The 23,456-nt window shown below is 39.7% G+C and overlaps 2 protein-coding genes across 5 annotated transcripts in view; one reads left to right on the top strand and one right to left on the bottom strand.

The window, feature by feature from the left end:
• The window catches only part of ZEB1 (zinc finger E-box binding homeobox 1), a 191,824-nt gene extending 179,993 nt beyond the window's left edge, over positions 1 to 11,831 (bottom strand). The window contains exon 1 of one of the 4 annotated variants that reach the window (XM_054437233.2): positions 11,713 to 11,831. In XM_054437233.2, the coding sequence (XP_054293208.1) occupies positions 11,713 to 11,770 (58 nt within the window). In that variant the 5' untranslated portion in view covers positions 11,771 to 11,831. Of the gene's footprint in view, positions 1 to 9,479; positions 10,153 to 11,712 lie in introns of those variants that run through there. The other 3 variants (XM_054437234.2, XM_054437239.2, XM_054437237.2) reach the window with 3 other exon arrangements.
• On the top strand, positions 11,792 to 23,063 carry LOC129006916 (uncharacterized). The gene is made up of 2 exons (XM_063669468.1): positions 11,792 to 12,108; positions 22,903 to 23,063. The coding sequence occupies exons 1-2, from the start codon at positions 11,792 to 11,794 to the stop codon at positions 22,919 to 22,921; spliced, it is 336 nt and encodes a 111-aa protein (XP_063525538.1). The 3' UTR covers positions 22,922 to 23,063.
• The last annotated feature ends 393 nt before the right edge of the window (positions 23,064 to 23,456 follow it).

Here is a 23,456-nt window from a genome sequence, read left to right as displayed (position 1 = left end):
ATACCAGCTCAGAAGGAGTTATGCATTAATATATAGAACGTTCAAGAGAGACACAGAGCTAAAAGGAGTATTAAAAAGCGAGATCTTTAAAAACAAAAATAAGGCACAGGTTACTTATAATGAATTTTCAAGGAATAGGAATAGGTGATAAAATAAAACAGAAAAGTTAAACTTAAAAAACTATCTTAAGAATTACATAGGAATAAGTAACATCTATATGTTCTAAGAAATGAAAGAAACAAATACAATAAACTCATCTGTAATCAACTTATCAAAGTTAAAAGTAACTACAAACTTTTTCTTTAGCTATAACAAAGTGAGGAGGTAAAATATGTAGCCAAAAATCAGTAAGATCAAGCATTTATCTCAAGGAGAAAACTACATCCCTTAAAAACTCAAGATAAATGTTAGGTTTAAACAAACTCCCCATCTAAAGATAAAAGCTACGGAACATGAAAATGAATTGGTATAGTGCTAAATTCCTTAAAACCTTGTAGGAAATAAGAAATCTTGAAGACAACACTCGCATTCCCCTAACTAGGGCCACTCTCCTTAGGCATCTTTCTCTGAAACTGTATCCTCAATAAAGCATATTTCAGTGAATTAAAATGTGTCAAGGACATGAAGAATCTTGAAAACCCTGACTAGGCACAATGTACTCACTCTCAGTTAAAAATGTTCAAAACCAGGGAAGTAGGACTTGTGTTCCTCTATAATCCTGAGCTTTGGGTCTTAGTTGGGCCCTGAGAAACATTTTTAAAAATTTCAAATAAAAATTCTTATGCCAAATTCTGGTGAGTTAAGACCAAACATTAACCTGAAATGGATTACAGACTTAAATGGTAAAGCTATAAGCTTCTTAAAAATACATAGGAGAAATCTTGAAGATCTGGAATAGGCAAAGATTTCTCAGAAAGGACACAAAGCTTAAATGAATAAAATTATGAATTAAACTCCATCAAAATTTAAAGCTTTGGCACTTCAATGGTACCATTAAGAAAACTGATAAGCCAACAGAGAGAGAGAAATATCTTTAATACTTGTATCCAACAAAAAATTTTGGTCCAGAATATACAAAGAACTCTTACAACTAAATAATAAAAAGACAAACAATCCAATTAAAAATGGACAAATTATTTGAACAGACAGTTCACAAAAGAAAATATACAAGTGGCCAATACATACACGAAAAGATCTTCAAACATCACTAGTCACCAGTGAAATCCAATCAAAACCAAAATGATGCTACCACTCATCTACTAGAATGGTTAAAATTAAAAACATGGACAATTGTTTGCAAGGATGTGGAACAACTAGAACTCTCATACATGGCTGGTGGAAATGTAAAAATGTTTGTTACAAGCAGTTTGCAATTTTGCAGTTTCTTACCAAGTTAAACATACACTTACTATATGTACTTAGGAGTACAGTTACCTGTACTATAACTGTACTCCTAAGTACTGACTCAAGAAAAATGTAAGATATATATGCATACAAATTTTTATGTAAATGTTCACAGTAGCTTTATTCATTAGAGCAAAGAACCAGAAACAACCCAAGTTAATAGTTCCATTGCAGGTGAATGGCGACACAAATTGTGTATTTGGTGACATAATATTCATACAATGGAATACTACTCAGCAATACAAAAGGAATGAGCTACTGATACTTATTTTGATAATATCCTGTGCAAAAGAAGGTGCACAGAAAGTACACACTGCGTGATTCGGTTTATATGAAACTCTAGAAACATTAAATCTAACCTCTAGTGACCAAAAGCAGATCATTGCTAGGGGGCAACAGGTAGGGAAGATTCGCTGAGATTAAGTACACAAGAACTCTTTAGGATGATGGAAATAATGTTCTACTACATCTTGATTGTGGTAACAGTTACACATGTATATAAGTATATCAAAACTCTATCAAAATGTACATGCATAGTGGTATATCTTATTGTATATAAATTATACCTCAATTAAGTTCACACGCACATACACACCCACACACACCCACACACACACACACCAGGGTATGGTTTTAAATTTTGGCTTAGAATAGTCCTGATCTATACCATAGGAACACAGTAAGACAGTCATCTTCTTAAATATATTCCCAGCCAAATGGATGTATGACAAGGTGCAGACTCCATGTTGCTTAGACTATTCAAATATAGAATGCACAGCTTTTATTCCTTGGACTTGAGTTCTTTGATTTATGTAACAGAATAACAATGGGACATTATCCTTGAAGTTCATGTCAATGTTATACATAAAAGTGATATGGTAAGGTCTCTCTCAATATAATGGCCCTTAAAAAGAGTCCAAGGAATCCTTCCTAAAGCTGAAAGACATACCAAAAGTAGCATTAAGATGAAGCTTCAGTGTCCATTGATCATTTAACAGGTTTGTCCAAGGTCTGAACTAAGCAATGTTAAACGTCAAAGCTACACAAATAATGAACAAATTTTACAGCAACCCCCTTTCAGATGGTAGTTACATTAGCTGGAGTTAATACTGGACAAAAGGATAAAAAATTGTCAGTTGATCCAAGATATATTTAAAATAAATTAATTTAATAAGTAAAATTTTAAATGAACATGTGTTGAAAGCTTAAAACATGTATTAGGCACAATGCCTCACGTACTTCATTTAAACTTTCCCAATTCTGAGACTGTCATGTCCAATTTACATGCAGAGAGACTCAAGCATAAAAAGACTAAGTAACCTGGCCAGGGTGATAGGTAGTACGTTACAGGATCAACCCAAACTCTTAACTGCTATATTTGTTCCTCTTAAGAAAGGCTGTATTCAAAAGGTGAACTCCTGATGCATTAGACATATAAATACGAAAAATACAACTATGAAACTAATAGAAGAAAATCCAGGAAAATATCTTTATAATCTATAGATTAGGAAGGACTTCTTACTACCCATAAAGTCAAAATTTTGACATTAAAATTAAGGATTCCTGTACCAAAGTCAAATGACTGAAACGTTGGGGATTATCATCTCAAATACACAAGAGAAATGGAAATCTATCCAAAAAGAGGTGTAAAGGGTATGAATAGGCCAGACATGGAAAGGGAAACGCAAACAGCTAGCAAGGATATGAAGAAATGATCAACCTCCCTGATAAACAGAGAAACATAAATTAAAGCAACTATTAGATTATATTTAGCAATTGAAAAATTAGCAAAATGTAGAATGTTGTACAATACCGAAGGCTGGCAAAAACGTGAGAAAATAGTTCTTTTACATTGTTGGTGAGCGTAAAAAATGGTGTTGCTGTTTTTAAAATAATCTGACAGAATTTAGTAATTATTAAATATTTGATTGACCTATACTCAGCAATACTATGTCTGGACAATACCATGTCCCTAGATATGGTAGTGCTGAGAAACTCTTCCACAGCCATTAGCAACATGTAGGAGGATGTTTATTACAGAATTATTGGTATCCAAGAATTGGAGTCAATCTGGGAATCTGCCATTAGGGGAATTGATAGGTAATTTGTGCTTACTACGCAAATGAACTACTGCAAGGTTAAAAGCAATGAACTAGCTGTACATATAGCAACATATCTAGCTATCAAACAATGCTAAGTAAAGGCAGTAAATTATATGTCAGGTGCAGCGGCTCACACCTGTAATCCCAGCAATTTGGGAGTCTGAGGCAGGTGGATCACCTGAGATCAGGAGTTCGAGACCAGCCTGGCTAACATGGCAAAACCCCATCTTTACTAAAAATACAAAAATCAGCCAGGCATGGTGGTATGTGCCTGTAATCCCAGCTACTTGGGAGGCTGAAGCGGGAGAATCACTTGAACCTGGGAGACAGAGGTTGCAGTGAGCTGATATCATGCCATTACACTCCAGCCTGGGTAACAAGAGTCAAACTGTCTCAAAAAAAAAAAAAAAAAAAAAAAAAAAAAAAGAAAGTAAATGATATAGCAAAGTAGCACTTATAGCACTTATGTAAATACAAAACACACAAAAGAGGTACAAAATTTTACAAAGCTAGCTACAAAACCAACAGCATATATAAAACATATCAGATTGGGTCCAAGGTAGGAAGGATAGAGTGAATGGGAGCTGAAATTGGGAATAATGACCAAAAGTATAATCCAAATGAGAGGATGCCTCTAAATAATACTAACGCTCTGCATCTGAAATATTTTAAGTGATATAACTACATCAACTACTAAATGTGATACATGTATGCATATGTATTAGAACTTGCCTTTTTTTGAGATGATGAAGCATTCTACACATTTTGGTTTTAACTATAATAAATTTGAAAATTCATGGTATCTAGTTCTTGCTTGTTACCGTCTTAGATAAATATGCTCAAATGACCTAATGAAAATAATACCGAACTAGGAACCCAAAAAGCTGTGACCTAGTCCAAGCTAACTAGTAACGTAAACTTGGCAAAGTCATCTTATCTCTTTGATTGTCTGCTTTACTGCAAAATGGCTTTGGATGATTCTCCCAAATCTCTCCAGTCCAAAATTATTCCACTTCATTTTCTTAACGAATATTTATTCATATAAAGTTATTTTCTGTCTACTCCAATTCCTCATTCCCTTACTTTCTCCCTCCCAAATAAAGCAAAAGCCAAGTGTATCAAAAGAGATTCAGAAAAGTGATGTAGCAATAGGAGCAAATAGCAATTTTAGGGTAGAAAGGAGAAATCATTAAAGAGATACAGCGATTTTGACAGCCTTTTCAAGTATTCAAGGCAGAGCAAGGTTAACCTGAGCCCAGGTTCAAAAAATCTACTCCTTGAAGGATTTCACTACATGCTATTCCATATGTTGCTGTATCTGCCTGGCATTACCCCTTCTTAAAACACACATTAAAGTCTCCTCTAGAGTTTCTACTTAAAGGCCCTAAATTTCAGCTTATCTGTGTCAGTTTTCAGATAAAAAGTTATTTTGGAAAAGATGAATCTTCCATATTAAAAATATATGATTCCAAGAAAATGAGTTTTTTCATCAGCAAACTAGTTACACTCAGCACTATCTACCTAAAAAAAAAAAAAAACCCAAAACCAAACACTCTGCTAGAACTGTGGATTAAATGAATACAAAGACCTTAAGAGTAAGGGAAATCAGAATATATTTTAGGCGGTGAGCATGAATAGTAATGGATATCTAAATAATGATGTCACATTTTATTACAAGAAAATTGAAATCAGAATACTTAAAATATCTTAAACATTTAAAATTAGAATATTTTAAAAAGAGAAAACAGAGGACTTTCAATATAGAATAAAACAATAAAAAGAAATTAACATAATTTATAAATTTATCTTCCATTCACATTTAATTTTAAATCTGAATGGGGGAGGGGAAGGGAGAGGGAGGGAATTAAGAGATCACAAAACATCTGTTGTGAATAATTTCAGCACAGATGTAGTTGTTACTGCAAAAGAGATGAAGGTTTTCCCAGGTTGCCATACTGTAAGGTTTTCTACAAACAGCCACAGTTCATACCTCAACCTCCATGTACCAAGTCTCAATAAATACATAATGTTGATTAGGAGGAGAAATGTGCATATGGACAGATAAATGCAATCCCTATGTATAGAGGGAACCTGTATTAAACAACAGGGAGCTGTTTGAAGAAAGAGAAAAGTAACTTCGTAGAGAATGAAAAAAGCTTAAAGTTTCACCGCTATAATACAAATAGACACTTGAATTCAACTTTTTGCTTTTCCTTTCATAATCTTTCCATTTATCTACATCCGTATTATATAATCCAAAAATATGCTTTAACAAAATTAATGAAGTTCTAAAAATTAAGTTGTTTTCTCTGAAAACAATCATAAAGCAAATTTTACTTATTAGAGAGCATTTTGCTACTTAAGTACTGTATTACACTGCCATCTTTTTAAGCAACCCAGTTTTAGGTTAACAAACAGTGTAACCCACCTCCATCAAGGCTAAAATCCAGACATACTGATAACATATTGAAATTTTTATTTAGTAAAACTGATGTCCTAAAGATGTTTCCTTTAGTGATATAATACTCGAAACACTGCCCCATGCAAAAGAATGATTAGTTTATATGGCAATGCCTACATAATAGATCAAACTGAATTTTAACTAGGGTTGCTACAAAACTTTCTCTACTACATATATTTCAATTTGCTTTCTACTTTTAGTTCATACCTAGTTGAATGATTATTTAGCCAGTAATATGTACAACATCTACCCTTTTAAAAAGTAGTTTAAAAAATCATTTTATCATATTTCCTAATCAGGACACTTTTTCTACTTTAAAATTTTTTGAGTTTTCTTTCAACAATGTACTTTTATTTTAGCTTATATCTCAATTAGAAATAAAGAGCATGCATTTCCACATAAATTAGTGACCGTACTGCAAAGAAACCTTTTTCAATCCTATTTCTACAGCTTCAAGTTTTCTAACCTCTCGTTGTACTCTTGCACACTAATGCATATCTTCTTCCAACATCTCCATGATTTTTCTCCTCCTCCGCTGCAATTCAATACAGGTAGTTAAGAGTAGCTAACAATATAATTCCACATGATACTGCATCTGTGTTTACATCTGGCTCTAACCACATGCCTAAAAGTGATTTATACAGGTAAATCCAAAAGAGGAAAAAGCAAAATAAAAACACAACTATGAGAAATCATTATGCTGTTATTTTAAAAATATCATTCTCAATTTAACAGAAGTTTCTCAGCACATGCTTCAAAAGCTACTACATATGACGTATGCCATTTCAAAGATACTAGAGACTAGAAAAAGGAAGAAAACGGTATTAAACAAGTATTTCACATGCTTTTTATATCAGGGTCATCTTCATAAATGATTAATACTTTCAATTTATAAGATACTTTAAGTTTTGCTCCATGCTACAATGTATCTCGTGACTTTGTGGCAAAGTTTCTGAGTTCATAAACACTTAAGCGAATCACACCTATTCACTACTGAGCCCTCAGGAATTAGAATACTAAATTCAAGAAATACCTGTCAGGAAATGAAAAACTATTTACACACACACACACGAAGAACCATGACTTCCTAAAATAAGAAATTAACACAGGCTTACCTGGCAATTCAATACCTACTTAGTTCAAGATAAACAGTATGGCTATTCCATTATGGTACTGATATTGATGCATCTATAGAAACACCACTAAAGATAATTAAGGAAATAAATACTTCCAACGTTCTACCTAATGAGAGGCTTAAAATTTACAGTTATATTAATATACCTATAAGGACACAAAATGAAAAGACATAACTAAATACACTGTCTCATGCAATTATTTACATGCAATTTATATAGTTTCTTGAAAGGAATTATTTTAATACAAGCATACAGCAACGTACGAACTACAGAGACTTTTTACTGCATATAAGATCTCAAAGCAAACTTACATTCCTTAATTACAACTGACAAATTTAAAACGTATGCACTCACTGATTCTTAACTAAAGAGGTGGGGGAGGGCTACCAGTAGGAAAAGACCTGAAGGGGAAGGAAAAGATAAAATCTAAAAATCGCTAACATCTCAGTGACTGCTAGTTACCACCTCCGTTAGTAGCTCTCTGCCAACCCATCCATAGTCTAAGTCTACATAAGTTATATAAAAATAATTACACAGTATTATCAATTGTAATTTTCCTTACTACTCTTAAACTTTTACCATTTTAGATGTATTTTAACATCTAAAATATATATTTTAAGGGATCTTACTATGAATTTTAAAAAGGCGTGATTTAAAAGTATTCTAAATATGCAAAATAAATATGGGTCAATTATTACATATTCTTCTCCAAACCTAAGAAGATAAAATAAAATCTTTTTAAAATAAGGAGTAATACAACTGCTCTAAAACAAGAATGAATTAATAGCAATCTCAATTAGAGACTTAAATAACTCAAATTTATAAAATTATTCAAGTTAAAACTGTCCTGCTTCTTTCTAGTTTCGGCAAACTAGAAAATGCTTATGCCTAATTTAACCAAGGCTAGTTTTAAGTAACGATAAGACTTAGAATTATACTGAAGGTCCCAATCAGCACAGTCGATAGAGAGACTTATGATGCTACTACCCCAATAATCATTTTTGTTAGCATCCTCTACTGGTGGTTTCCAATGACAGCAAGGAGAAATGGTGCTGATGACAGAAGGATATGTACCTGCTATTCCATCTAAAGAGAATTAATCAGCATGTGGTCATTAGTAGAGTACATCTCTCTCTCAAAAAAAAAAAAAAAAAAAAAGGAAGAACAAGAAGAAAACCACATAGAAGAAAGCAGAAAAAGAGAAAAGACAGATTTTTAAAATGCAACAAAGCATGAAATTATAAATGGTAAAAACTAATTCAAGCAATTCTAATGTCACTCCTTTATGGATGACTAACATCATCAAGTTACCACACAAGGTTTGATGCTTTGGCCAAACCTTACTCAATTGGTTTACCCCTGTCAGTTACATTACCTGATACTCCCTTTAATATCCTACCTTCAGACATATTCCAGAAAGGAAATTAAAATATTTTACAGAAGGCTTAGCAGCAAAATCCACGTATCTTATTTCAAAATGAATAAAACATTTACATACATATAACAACATAAACTATCTCTACGACAATCTTCCACTGTATACATCACATATTTCTTCATTAAAAAGATTTAAGAGTTAACATTTTGCCAGGCAATTTTCTCCAATAAACATCTGCAACTTAAATATGACTGCACTGCTAAGAAATATTAACCAGCACATATACTGAGGTTTCACAACACAATGGAATATAACTTCATTTTTAATTTGCAAAATATAAGGCTAAATCAAATAGCATGGCTATAATCACCAGCAATGGATGAAATGCATTTGAGAACAAAAAGAAATACAAGGACAGAGCCAAAAGTGATGAAAATGGAAGATACCTGTAGTAGTACAGTGCTATCTTAAACACCTTTTGTTTTCTGAGAGTAATGCATACTGCAGACAAGACGTTTTGTGCTAAACAGACGCAAATCTGTTTTTCTAATATTAAACACAAAGGAAAAACACTGACAGCAAGCGTGGTAAATAAATCCCTCCCTTGAGAATGAAAGCAGCAGACAGGAGGGGGCTGACATACATGCAGGAGAAAACTAAACACCATCTTTTTTTCTACCTGCACAAGTTGCCATTTGCTGCAGCGATCAAGAACCTCTCTTTCCTGTTGATTTCAAGTACCTTTCAGGATCGCTTTTCCCCCCTTAAGTCATCTGTTGATATGCCTTACGAGTGTAATATTCATATCACAGGATCTCAAGGAGAAAAATCCATTCCTTCCTATTCAGGTAAACATGTTTACAGCAGCTGCACAGACGCTGGGTGGTTCAGACTCACATGTCACACACATGTCGTCAGCAACAAGAAAAGCCCCTTTCTCTGGCTATCAACATTTTAAATAAGGTAAAAAGCGAACAGCTCTTTCCGAACCAACTTACCTTTCATAAAGCCACATCAGCAACGGCGGCAACAGCTCAATATAGAACACACACTATTTGACGCTAAAACAGGAAATTAAAATTGCAATAGCCTATGCTCCACTCCTTGCTATAACAAGTCATCCCTCCACAATGAGGATACCAAAATACCTTTCGATTATAATCAACAGACGTCTTTAAAATGCAAGTGTTTATTTGAATAATTAAAATCACTCACGAAAGCAGTGATTTTAATGATGGCTCCAATATATTAAAAATATAATTATGGATTGGAAGGAAACATCTTGAAACAGCTTAAAAATCTTCGTATCTGTTTCTAGACAGGAAATCCCACACAAAATCTAAAATTGCCAGGAAAGGTTACAAAACCTCGCGTTTCGCATCCCAGAGGGGAGGGAGAAAGGGAGCCCAGGCGCGGGGGGTGGGGCGGGGGGAGCACGATAGAGTTTTTCTCCTAAACACGTATTTCCTCGTTTTCTCGACGCTGCAGCGGTCCCATTATAGACGCATGTATTGCCCCTCTCTTAAAAGTCGTTTTAAAAATAACGCAGGAACCAAAGCGAGCCCCTCGGTCCGAAATGTACGTGTAATTCCTTATATAGCCTGGGCTGCGGCCGGCGGCAGGGCCGTTGCCGCCCATTATTATACAAACAGGTACCGGGGCGGCGCGGGCGGGGGCTGCTCTCCCCGCGCTCCCGCCGCCCCCGGGCGGACAAGTCTCGCCCCTCTCGCCACAGGAACTGTCCAGACAATAACAATCAGCAGACATTTCGCTGCTGCACGAGAGGGAGAGAAAGCACAGCATCGCCCCGAGATAACCAGAAATACAATCAACTTACAACGTCTCTCCAAACTGGAAAAGGCGACTGTGCAACCACCACCACATGTTCAGGTCTCGATCCCTCGGGCTGTCTCTCTTTTTTTTAACTCTCACGCCAGGCAGAGGGGTGTGTGTTTCCCCTGGCACAGCAGTACAAATCAATAAACACTGCAGCTGCGGCGCGAGTAGCAGCCCCGCGCGTCCGTCGGTCCGTCCGCCCCCTCCCCCACCCTCCTTCCACCCGAGACCCAGAGCGCCATCCAAGCCCCATTATCCGGCTTCAGCGCTCCGTGCGTCCGGCCCAGGTAACAACTTCCCCAAAAACCGAAAGAGAAAAGCGCGAGGCGCACGCACATCGGCCCATCCCGGCGCAGACCGCGTCTGCCCCGGGAGGGGGATCTGTCTGTGGTGCTTCCCGGTCTCTAAGCCCAGGTAACAACTCCGAAAACACACCCGCCGCCCAGCTCGCCCCCATCCGCGCGGCTCCCGGCGGCGTTAAGTGGGTGCCTTTCCTGCCCTGTTCCCCGCGCCGCCCCGCCGTGCCCCGCCAAACGTGGACCCCACTCGCGGGGCTCGCCGCGGAGTCCCCAGGCCGGGGCTCTGGGCCGGGCGGCGGGAGCCGCCAGGGAGGAGGGGCGCTTAGGGACCCGCGCCCCCGCGCCTGTAATCCCCGTTCCGCGAGCGCGCCCGGCCCGCGGGTCCCAACTTTACTGCCGCCGGCCGAGCCCTGTCCGCCCGCGGCGCGCACCGCCGGCGCCCGCGCACACGCGCGCACAGACCCCACGCAACCCGCGGCCGCCCCGTCCCGCCGCCGCCGCCCGCCCGCCGCGCGCCCACGGCCCGGCCCGAGTCGCGGGGCCCGAGCGACGGCGCTGGCCGGGGCCGCGGCGCGCGGAAGCCACTTTGCACGGTCAGCGCCGGGCACAAGTTTGTTCCGCGGCTCCCGGGGGCCTGGGCGCTGAGGGAGAATCCCGCTGAGGGGGCCAGGAGGAGGGGGAGAGGGAGGCGCCGAAGGGCACAAGAGTGGGGAAAAGTGCGGAAAGAAGCAACAGCCGCTCCACCCGGGACCAGAAAAGTGGCCAGCGCGTCCCGGCCGCCAGCCCTGCGCCGGGGATGCGGCGGCGCCGGCGGCGGCTAACGGTCCAGGAAGGCGGCAGGGGCGGCGGGAGCCGCTAGGCGGAGAGAGACCAGGTAAGAGACATAACGGTTCAGGGAGAGCGAGCGGCCGCGGCGCGGCTCCGGCAGCGGCGGCAGCGGAGGGGGGCAGAGAGCACTACTTTCTACTTTCCCACTCCACTTTGCCGTCCCTGCTCCGGCCGCCCCCAGCCCGGCTCGCCCCCCTCACCCCCGGGGGCGCCCCGGCTGCCCAGCTCCCCCTGACTCCGCCGCTCCCCGGTCCCCTCCGCCACTCACCGTTATTGCGCCGCGGGTTCGCCTGCTTTCTGCGCTTACACCTGGGGCCATCCGCCATGATCCTCTCGCTTGTGTCTAAATGCTCGAGTCACCTCCTCCCCCTCCCTCCCCTTTCCCCCCACCCCTCCGCCTCCACCCCTCCCCCCTCCCCACCGCACCTGGTTTACGACACTCCCGGCTTTACGACATCACCTTCCTTACACCTAGAGGCGCTCGCTCTACGGCCGGAACCTTGTTGCTAGGGATCGGGCGGTTTGCGGCAACCGTGGGCACTGCTGAATTTGAATTGAGGGGCGAGGGAAAAGTTTTCCTCAGGTGTGGTGGGGTGAGGGAGGCGGGTGCCGGGAAACCGTGGGGACGTGGTCAGAAAGGCGACGGGCTGTCGGAGTTGGAAAGGTAAAGTTGGAGGCTCGGCGGCGTCCTGCCTCCGCGCTGGCCACACCCGCCGCGGCTGCCCGGGGCAGGGAGGGATCTGGCTGATTCTCCCTGTACCCTGTGCCCTCGGAGCTGCCCCTCCGAGCGCCCAGAGGTCCCTGCCTGCCTGCTTCCTGGAGGCAGGGCTACCATCAGTCCCACGCCTTGCGTGTCCGCCCCGCGCACCCCGGGGCCAAGGAAAGGGATCGCGGTCTGGACTCCCTGGGGAGTTCCCTTGATGAGGGGAAGGGCAGGTTTGGGGACGGCGAGGACACGCGGCGACCAGAGAGAGGCTACCTGACCCGCGCAGCCCGGACTCCCTTCCCTTCCCTTCCAGGGACGCCTGGTTTCCCCCCAAGCGAACCGGGATGGGAAGTGACTTCAATGAGATTGAACTTCAGCTGGACTGAAAGAGAGGCTAGAAGTTCCGCTTGCCAGCAGCCTCGTTAGTAGAGCGGAATGAGTAATACCCACACGGTGCTTGTCTCACTTCCCCATCCGCACCCGGCCCTCACCTGCTGTCACCTCCGCCTCCCCCACCCGGTCCGCGCTGCCCGCCCTCTTCCTCGCGTAGACCCGTGGGATCCTAGGCGGCAGGACTCAGAGCTAAGGTATCCACAGGCCATGAATTCCTTCCTAAATGAGCGGTCATCGCCGTGCAGGACCTTAAGGCAAGAAGCATCGGCTGACAGATGTGATCTCTGAACCTGATAGATTGCTGATTTTATTTTATTTTATCCTTGACTTGGTACAAGTTTTGGGATTTCTGAAAAGACCATACAGATAACCACAAATATCAAGAAAGTCGTCTTCAGTATTAAGTAGAATTTAGATTTAGATTTCCTTCCTGCTTCCCACCTCCTTCGAATAAGGAAACGTCTTTGGGACCAACTTTATGGAATAAATAAGCTGAGCTGTATTTCAAGTACTATAAATTAACAATGTAGGAGTTATTGATAGAGAAATTGAGAAAACTGAAACGTGACCGAAGTATTGGAAATAACGTAGTACATCACCTAGCACAATGACACATAGTAGGTGCTCAATAAATTTATGCTTATAATTTTTGTCACTTCTATGGCAGGATTTATTAGGTTAAAATTATCTTTTAAATACCTTCCGGAATTTTAGAATATTCATTAATAATGTCTTCAAACCTTTCAACTGAAATAAATTTACAGCTGAAGTCTGATGATTTAAAGTTAGAAAGTTTAATCTTGAATATAGATGAACATTTTCTCTCCCATATTTTCTTGGGCATTTTGAGAAGTAAATGCATTATTTATTGCATTTATTGGTCCGTGAAATGTGACTGTAAATATTCTTTGCTATACATTATGTCTATATATCTGCATTCATCCTCAATGCCAAAACTAGAATCATTAGTCTTAATGATCATTTTAAGTACAGGCAGTCCTCGCTTTCCTTGATACCGTGTTAACCGAAACTTGTGCGTGTCAACACGGTGTCCTTACTTTGCTTGGTTAAGTGTGAGCTCTTCCTCCCTTTTTTTTTTTTAAGAGTTGTACAGTGTTTTTCATCGCCTGCCGAATCAGGTCATAGACTATGGAATTGCCCCCACCCCACCAACATTTTTACAGCTACCCTGATTTCTGACCAGAAAGGAAAAAAAACTTTCCAGCTCTATCACACATTTTACCTATTCTTAAACTTAGGAGGTATTACAAATAGCATTTTCTCATGTTCTCTTTCTGGCCTGTACCTACCCCTTAAGCTTCCTTCAGTGTTCATCCTCACCTCATAAAGAGATGAAGTGAAGAGACAAACAGAAGTCATTTTCTTCCTTACTTTAGTGGTTTCTGGTTTAGTTAGTTTGGGCCAAACTGTGTGGACAAGTACCTTTTCAGGTAACCTTTTTTTTCTTATTTCTATGTCCTCAACACCTAGTGGAGTATGTAGCCAATAGTAGATGCTTAATAAACATTTCTTAAATTAATATTGTTGACCTTTTCTGACCCTGTTCTTGACAGTAAAATACATAATCTGCCTTCATCCCCTTAGTCCTTAGGAACAGATAAAGTCATGGATATGAAAGTGATTACTGTCATTAATATCCAGATTAAAATTGCTCTTGATTTTAGTTTCTCCATAATCATTTTCCCTAAACAATGAACTCTGTTCATCTTTTTTTAAAAATATGCACAGTGAATATTACTGGTAGCCCAAATCTTCTAACATAAAATTTCCATTTTGTAAAAGCTTCTGATAAGCATATATGTTATTAATTGAATGTTTGATTATTATACTTTAATGTTCTTGAAAACATTGATATCTGGACTGGAAAGAAAACAGACAAAAGTAAATCTCAGAATAAATTACTGCTTTAAACATGATGCATGTGTGACGGTTGCTTCTTATCTCTTAAATACAACTAAAGAATAGGGGGAAAATCTTTAGAATCAATTTATAAAAGAAAATTATTAAAATTTAGGTTTATTCAAATCAAACGGTAGGGGATACTAATATATGAGTTTAACATGTATCCTGCATTCTTGGTTTTAGTAATTGTAGTGCTGTCATACAGCATACATTCAATATATATGCTTATTTTTAATATGTCAATGAAATGTTAACACTGCTTCTACTGAGCACTGGGATTATATATGCTGAAGGGGAGATATTCTAAAAATGAATTTCTATACTATTCCAAATTTACAGGGAAAAATGTAAATGGATAGAATAGTTCCAATACTGAGTTTTTTCTATAAATTTTTCATAAACCCTTTGCACCTATTTGCTTTTCATATATGATTCATGTATAAATTAGGATAAAATTTGACATAAAATTATGTTAAGTTTAAAATGTAGAGTTTAAAATCATGGTGTTCCACATGAAGCATATCATTCCCACATACCTCTTCCAAACACATTGAGAAGTGCAATGTATAATTCTCTAGTCTTCATCAAAATTTAAAGTTGGCTAATTTCATGGAAGGCTAGCATGTAAATGCAACTCTTGAATTCAATACCTAATTTTAATCTTAGAGTTTTTGAAGGAAAAAGAATGTGATACATGTTATCCCTCAAAGTACAGAATTTAGAGGTCCCATAAAGCCGCTACTCAATTCTTGGCTCTGACCATGGCTCCTGACCTATAGTAATTCTGGATTTGCAGTTCACCATGGAACAAAGAAGGGCAATGGTCATTTCACTGTTGCAGTCTCACCAAATTCTGCAGTTATTGAGTCAGGAAGGAAACATGACTACAGGGTGATGCAGAACCCACAGTTGGCCACAGGACCCATGCCAGCCCTTCGAATACAGCCTCCCAGGAGGTATCACAGGGACAAATGTTTTCTCCATACTTCCATGTGATTTTTGTTACATAGTTTACCACAAAATGGTTTTTACCCCTCTGGGGAATGAGGCTCCTATTTTTAATGTAAGTCAATGAAATGTTAACACATGAAGTTTCTTATTTACGAGGTGATTTTTCAGGAACGTGTCTAATACAGAGATAGATATAAATATATGGAGAAAGATGTTTGCAGGATGTCGGTGAACATCCAAAAAGTAAAACTAGTATTTTCCATGAAGTCACAATAATTGAAAAGGATTTCTTTCAAAGGCTGCCTCCATAGAAGTTAGATTGTAGTTTCTATTACTAATATTACTTATGAATATGAATAACATTTAATTTTTTCTACACTTAATTATACGTAGGTAACTTGAGAGGAAGCAACACGCATATTTTTGATTTAAGTGAATTTTAAGTATTTACCATGATATCAGTGGTCTGATAGCTTGTTTCTACTGCTGTTTTTTCTCTTTTGTATCCATGTATGTCTTTTTTATGTCATCTTGACTTCTTTTAGCCGCTGATTGATTCTGTTACAGAGTATGGCTGTTTCTTTGACCTACAGTGCTGGTGTTCTGTAAACCACAGATCCTCAGTTACAGTCGTTGCCTCTGTTCAATCCTTGGTGTACATGCATTTAAAATGTTTGCAGTCAGTAACAGGTTTTAGATGTTCTACCATTGTATTAAACTCACATGAGAAAGTTGGTGATAAATACGCTGTGTCCAATTATATCCACAACTTTAAGATCCCTGGTCACACCCTTCTCATTCTCTTCAGACCTCATGCCTCTATTTCTTTTCTCTCTCTCTCTATCCTACTTACATAAATAGATCAGACATTGTGCCCCTCCCCACTGTTTTACTTTGTAATCATTCCCTTCCTCTGTCTTTCTTTGTGCCCGCTCTGTTTGGATCATTTCCCTTTCTCTTTTTGTTTAAAATTTTTTGAATCGTTCCAACTCTGTGAAATGCTTTGCTTTTTCATATTATCCTTGTTATGCTCTGTCCTTCAAAGTTCATTCTCTGCCTTTCCATGCTCTGCGAGGCTGACTTCTGTGGAAGTCACATCACCCAGGCTTCTTTGCCCTCTAGTTCCTATTTGGTTTCAGCCAATTTGGAGGCTTTGGCAAATGATCAGAGAAAGAAAGAAGAGAGAGGTCAGGATATTTATTCTATTCCCTGCTGCCTGGCTGTGGCTCTAGCTTCGTTCCTCTACCTGAGGTCCCTGGCTCCTGTCCGACACCCTCATCCCATGGCCACAGGTCTTGCCAAGTTCCAGAAACTGCTTCTTCTCTTTGTGTCTTCAGGCCCAGGGTGGTAATGGTTGATTGCTTCATCACTCCTTCCCTTAAAACCTGTCCACACCTCTGTAAATAGTCTCTTCATTAAACTCTCTACAGTGTGTCCTTTGAATGTGCTATATGCTTCCTGCCAGGACCCTGAGTAATATGCATATAGAAATAAAGCATTTTAACCTTATTTCTTACCAACCAATAATTCTGCTATTTCCATTAATTACAATACTAATGTTAAATGTGATATAAATGTCTTACATCATTTGTTGAACAAGTATATACTTATGTTCTAATGTACGTACTTGCAAAATCTGGCAAATACTATCACATAGTAATTATTCAATAACTATGAATTATTATTGAATAATTATTCAATAACAATAAATATTTGTGGAATGATGGCCTCTGCCTTAATCTAAAATCTAGGCGAGACAACTTTTACATATTTAAAACAATGAGAGAAAAAAATCATACCACAATATTAAGTTACAGAGAGCTAGTTGTCCCTAATATGTTTCTTCCTCTTTTAAAATGATAGAACTGTCCATTTTTATCACACTTGAAATAATTCTTAGCTGGGTGTGGTGGTTCATGCCTATAATCCCAGTGCTTTGGGAAGCCAAGGCAGGAGGATTGCTTAAGGCCAGGTGTTGGAGCCCAGCCTGGGCAACGTAGCAAGATTACTCTCTACAAAAAATTTTAAAATTAGCTAGGCATCGTAAACCACACCTACAGTCGCAGCTACTCAAGAAGCTGAGAGGCAGGAGGATCACTTGAGCCCAGGAGTTCAAGGGTGAAGTGAGCTCTGATCACACAACTGCACTTCAGCCAGGGCAACAGAGTGAGACCTGCTTCTAGGAAAAAAAAAAAAAAGGTTCTGTTTCTCTTCTTGTATGTATCTAGGTCTCACTATGCTACTTAATTCTGGCCAAAGAGATGTAAGTGGTGTGCACAACATTGACAAAGATCTTCAAGAAGAGATGCTTCATCATCCTTTACCTTCTTCCTGTGGATTGAAATCCTGCTGGATTTTCTCAACTTCGGCAGAGCTGTCTAGAGCTCCTTAAGTTATGCACAGCAAAAAGACTGAAGGAACCTGAGTCCTTGACACTGTGGAATACCATTACCAGCCCTGGACTTCCTCCTCCAGATTTCTCTTTCTCTTGGAAAGAAACAAATGTACCTCTTGCTTCAGCTGCCATTCTCTTAGGTTTTCTGTCATATGCAGCCAAAGTTAATCCTGTTCCATGTGGGCATGTGTATTTGTTTCCTATTGCTGCTGTTAAAAATTACCACAAACTTAGTGGATTAAAACACATAAATCGGCCAGGCTCAGTGGCTCACACCTTTAATCCCAGCACTTTGGGAGGCTGAGGTTGGCGGATCGCTTGAGCTCAATAGTTCAAGACCAGCCGGGCAACATGGCGAAACCCTATCTCTACAAAAGATACAAAAATTAGCTGAGCATGGTGGCACAGGCCTGTAATTCCAGCTACCTGGGAGGCTGAGGTGGGAAGATGACTTGAGCCCTGGAGTTGTAGGCTGCAGTGAGCCATGTTTGCACCACTGCATTCCAGTTTGGGCAACAGAGACCCTGTCTCCAAAAAAAAAAAAAAAAAAATTGTTTTAATTAAAAGAAAAGTAAATGTATTATCTTACTATTTTGGAAGTGAGAAGTCCAAAGCAGATCTCACAAGACTCAAATCAAGGTTTTGGCAGAATTGAGTTCCTTCAGAAGGGCCTAGGGGAGACTCCATTTCCTGACCTGTTTCAGCTTCTAGATGCTGCTCACATTCCTTGGTTTTGAGCCTCTTCCTCTGTCCTCAAAGTCAGCAACATCCAACAGAGTCCTTTGCATCTTGCCAGCTCGCTCGTTCCTCTATTCTGCCTCCCTCTTCCAGTTATAAGAGCCTTAGTGACTAAACTGGGCCCACCCAGATAATTCAAAATATCTCTTCATTTAAAGGTCAGCCGATTAGCATGCTTAATTCCATCTACAATGTAAATTCCCCTTTGCCATATAACCAAACCTTTTCCCAGGTTTGGGGGATTAGGACGTGGACATCGTTGGAAGCCACTATTCCGCCACTCACAGTATGCAAGTTTTGTATTTCATGATTGAGATACATGTTTTATTTGTTCATCTTTAATTTGTAGATTTATAGCATTATGCTAATTGGTCATTACTCTGTATATAACATTTAGCATTGTGCCATGTAGAAGTTTTAATTGTTCATTAGTTCATTTATTCAACTAATATTCTTTTTTTTTTTTTTTTTTTGAGACAGAGTCTCCCTCTGTCACCCAGGCTGGAGTGCAGTGGCAGGATCTCAGCTCACTGCAACCTCTGCCTTGTGGGTTCAAGTGATTCTCCTGCCTCAGTCTTCTGAATAGCTGGGATTACAGGCATGCACCACCGTGCTCAGCCAGTTTTTTGTATTTTTGGTAGAGACGGGGTTTTACCGTACTGGCCTGGTTGGTCTCGAACTCCTGACCTCAGGTGATCCACCCGCCTTGGCCGCTCAAAGTGCTGGAATTACAGGTCTAACATTCTTGAGCATATTCTATGTGGCAGACACTGCATGGAACTGTAAATGCCTAATGTGGTCCCTGACCTCAGGAAGCTTACAGGTTTGTGGGAGAAACATGTATTAAAAGGCTGATACACAAATGTCAAGGAAATATGGTTTACCTAAGAGGAAGATCTAAACAAACCCAGAGTCAAGGAAATCTTTCTTGGAGAAGTAATAGTGTTGTCAGAAGAGTAGGAGAAGAGAGTATTAAAGGCAGAAGTTACAGCATATACAGAAATCTCAAAATGAAAGTATAGTGCTTTGTGGTACAAATCCAATAGCATTAAAGCATTGAATAAAATGGGCTCATAGTTCCAGATGAGGCCTCAGAGGTCAGTAAGTAGGAGCCAAGCCATACAAAGGTGCTAAGGACGTGGGATGTTGCATTGAAACACCTGTAGGCCGTGAAGGGCCTTGAAGTTAACAGCATCTACCGTATAGAAGATGTGAATTAGTGTTCTGTGAGGGAAACGAAAAAGTGAGCAGGACAGCATCAAGAGAACTTAACTTTTTAAAAAATTTCAGTTGTTATTTTAGACATGGGGGATACATGTGCAGGTTTGTTACATGGATATATTGCACCCAGGTAGTCAGCACAGTACCTAGTAGGTAGTTTTTCAACCCACACCCCTCCCTCCCTCTAGTAGTCTGCAGTACCTGTTGTTCCCATGTTTATGTCCACGTGTACTCCATGCTTAGCTCCCATTTGTGAGTGAGAACATGTGGTATGTGTATTTTTCTGTTCTTGCATTAATTTTGAATAATCATATAAGAAGGAATAATTCTGCAAGGAAAAGCAACACAAAAATAAGATGTGACTTTGCAAATTAAGCACACATGAACAATAATATTTGCAGATTATCTTTTTTTTTTTTTTTTTTTTGAGACAGGGTCCTGCTGTGTTGCCCAGGCTGGAGTGCAGTGGTGCGATCATGACTCACTGAAGCCTCGACCTCCTAGGCTTAAGCGATCTTCCCATCTCATCCTCCCAAGTACCTGGGACTACAGGTGTGCGCCACCATGCCTGGCTAATTTTTTGTACTTTTTGTAGATACGGGGTTTCGCCATGTTGCCCAAGCTGGTCTAGAACTCCTGGGCTCAAATGATCCTCACGCTTTAGCCTCCCAAACTGCTGAGATTACAGGAATGGGCCTCCCTATGCAGCCTAGATTATTTTAACAAGTAGTGCTGCACTGCTGCTAAAAGTTCAGCAATATAAAGCATAATTAATATTTCCCATGTTTACAATATTAATAAAGTTGTTCCAGGTGATATCTTTTTACAGTGGTCTTTCCAGGTCCTCATACTGCCTTAGTACATGGCATGCCCTCAAAATTATATGATATATGAATTAATATAAAAAGGGTCCCCAACATATTTTTTAATACTTGCTAGTTTTTCATTATTATATTTACTGCAGCCTAACATATACTAATGTCCTGTCATTCAGATTCTGCATCTTCTAGATTACCTGACATATTTCCGAGAAGGCAAATTAGTTTTCTTTCCCTGGATTTCAAATTATCTCAGCATTTCTCCAGGTGTATCAGAATTCTTGGGGATTAGACAACCACATGCTGGTATGGACTTAGAATACCCAAGAATACCCAGAATAGCTAGTAATTCCCTCACATACGTCCAAGTACTTTGTACATATCACTTCTGTGGTGTTTATCACTTTTGTTTTTTCGTTTTGTTTTTATTTTTGTTTGTTTTTGTTTTTAGACAGAGTTTTGCTCTTATTGCCCAGGCTGGAGTGCAATGGCACGATCTCAGCTCACTGCAACCTCCGCCTCCCAGGTTCAAGCAATTCTCCTGCCTCAGCCTCCCAAGTAGCTGGGATTACAGGCACGTGCCACCATGCGTAGCTAATTTTTGTATTTTTAGTAGTGATGGGGTTTCACCATGTTGGCCAGGCTGATCTCGAACTCGTGACTCATGATCCGCCTGCCTCGGCCTCCCAAAGTGCTGGGATTACAGGCGTGAGTCGCCGTGCCCGGCCACATTTATCACTTTTACTACTTTTTTTTTTTTTTTAACATCTGTCTCCTAGTCTGAGCTTTCATCTTTGCATTTCTGATACAGAAAACATTGTCTGATGGGAAGTACACTCAATAATTGTAGAAAAGAGGGAAAGTTTCTGCAGTTGGTAAAACATTCTGGCCCAGAAGTTTTATGAAGGGCAAGTGGGACAGTGTATGTGAAGTGTTTTATGTAGGATCTGGCACATGGTAAACAGTATATGAAAGGTAACAAAAACAGCAAAAGCAGACTCTCAGGAAAGATTAGAGTCAGATAGTAAGGGCATAATCCACTAGATTTCTACACAGTGCCTTTCTGTTCAAGGCTTAAAGGTAAGATCATTTGTATCCCTAAAAATGTCACTTCAGACATAGTTGGATTAATTCTAACCTAAAGAGCAAAAAGAAGAGATATTTCACTCATAGGTGGGATTGAACAATGAGAACACTTGGTCACAGGAAGGGGAACATCACACACTGGGGCCTGTCGTGGGGTGGGGGAGGGGGGTGGGATAGCATTAGGAGATACACCTAATGTAAATGATGAGTTAATGGGTGCAGCACACCAACATGGCACATGTATACATATGTAACAAACCTGCACGTTGTGCACATGTACCCTAGAACTTAAAGTATAATAAAAAAAGAAGAGATATTAACATGCTGTTTGTTTAACATTAGTTAGAATATTATGTTGTCTAGAATAACTGTTAGCTTACATTAGCTCTATTATTTAAGGAACTGTCTACACAACAAGTAAACTTCCAGTTTGAATGGTTCTAGCATAAAGAAAAGACAGATAATTAAGGTGATGGATATCCCAAGTACACTGATTTGATCTTTACAAATTATATGAATGTATTAAATTATCACATGTTCCTCAAAACTGTGCACATCTATTCTGCATCAATAAAAAAAAGTAAACTTTTTACCTTAGGATAAATTATTTGCAATGCAGTTAGATGGCATAGGATTCTTACCATTCTTACACAATTCTTTTTAAAAATACAAGTTGCTGGGCATGGTGGCTCATGCCTGTAATCCCAGCACTTTGGGAAGTCAAGCCAGGAGGATTGCTTGAGTCCAGGAGTTTGAGACCAGCCTGGGAGACATAGTGAAACCTTGTCTCTACAAAAAATAAAATTAGCCAGGCATGGTGGTACATACCTGTAGTCCCAGCTACTCGGCAGGCTGAAGCAGGAGGATCCCTTGAACATAGGAGGTCGAGGCTGCAGTGAGCTGAGATTGTGCCATTGCACTCCAACCTGGACAACAAGTGAGGCCCTGTCTCAAAAAAAAAAAAAAGCGCAAGTTAAAGACTATAATAGAAATATTAAAACTTAGTCTTGTTTCTTGGTTTGTACCAATTCAAACTGGTCCAAGCCAAATGATAGGAATTTATAATAAGGATATAAGAGTTTTTGTTTTTGTTTTTTCACAGACCCTGAGAGTAGACATGTAGGCAGGTCACACAAGTGAAGAATCGGAACACCTTTAGATAGGCAAGCAGCACCACTCCATTCTTGCCTCTGAGTCTGTCTATGCTTCCGTTTTGTTTTCTTTCAGGGCCTACTGCAGTGCATGAAGGTGGTATGGACTCAGAACTCTGAAGTCTGAGGAGACAAATACATGCCCACCATAACAACATCACACAATACCTAGAGTCAAAACAGTTATCCCTATTCCTACCCCCAACTGAGTTATTCAATAAAGCCTGCATTATTGAATCTGTTTTCCCGTGTATAGTTTATATAGTTACATAACAATTAGTTTTTTCCATATACTTAGGATAACTACATGTAATTTAGTATTCTGCTGTTTTCACTTATATATCACATACATTTTCCTGATACAGGTACATAGTCTTTATATTTGTCCTTTTTCATTTGACTGCTATGTTTCTCAAATTGATATACTGTCATTTCCTAAGCCAGTTATATATTGTTGAACGTTTAAATTACTCCCTTTTTTGTTTGTAAATAACATTGTTATGATATAGTTTTTGTTTGGTTGGTTTTTGATCATTTCCTGGGAAGGTATTCTCAAAACTGAAATTACTTAATCAGTGGGAGTGAACACAGTTGTGTCTTTTAAAATATTTTATCAGCTTCCTCTCAAGA

Source organism: Pongo pygmaeus, chromosome 8, assembly GCF_028885625.2.
Source record: "Pongo pygmaeus isolate AG05252 chromosome 8, NHGRI_mPonPyg2-v2.0_pri, whole genome shotgun sequence".
NCBI lineage: Eukaryota > Metazoa > Chordata > Mammalia > Primates > Hominidae > Pongo > Pongo pygmaeus.
This window is presented reverse-complemented; position numbering and strand designations above follow the sequence as displayed.

What these genes read in the sequence shown, in the direction of transcription:
- LOC129006916 (XM_063669468.1), top strand. Translation starts at nt 11,792, where the DNA reads ATGCTCGAGTCACCTCCTCCCCCTCCCTCCCCTTTCCCCCCACCCCTC.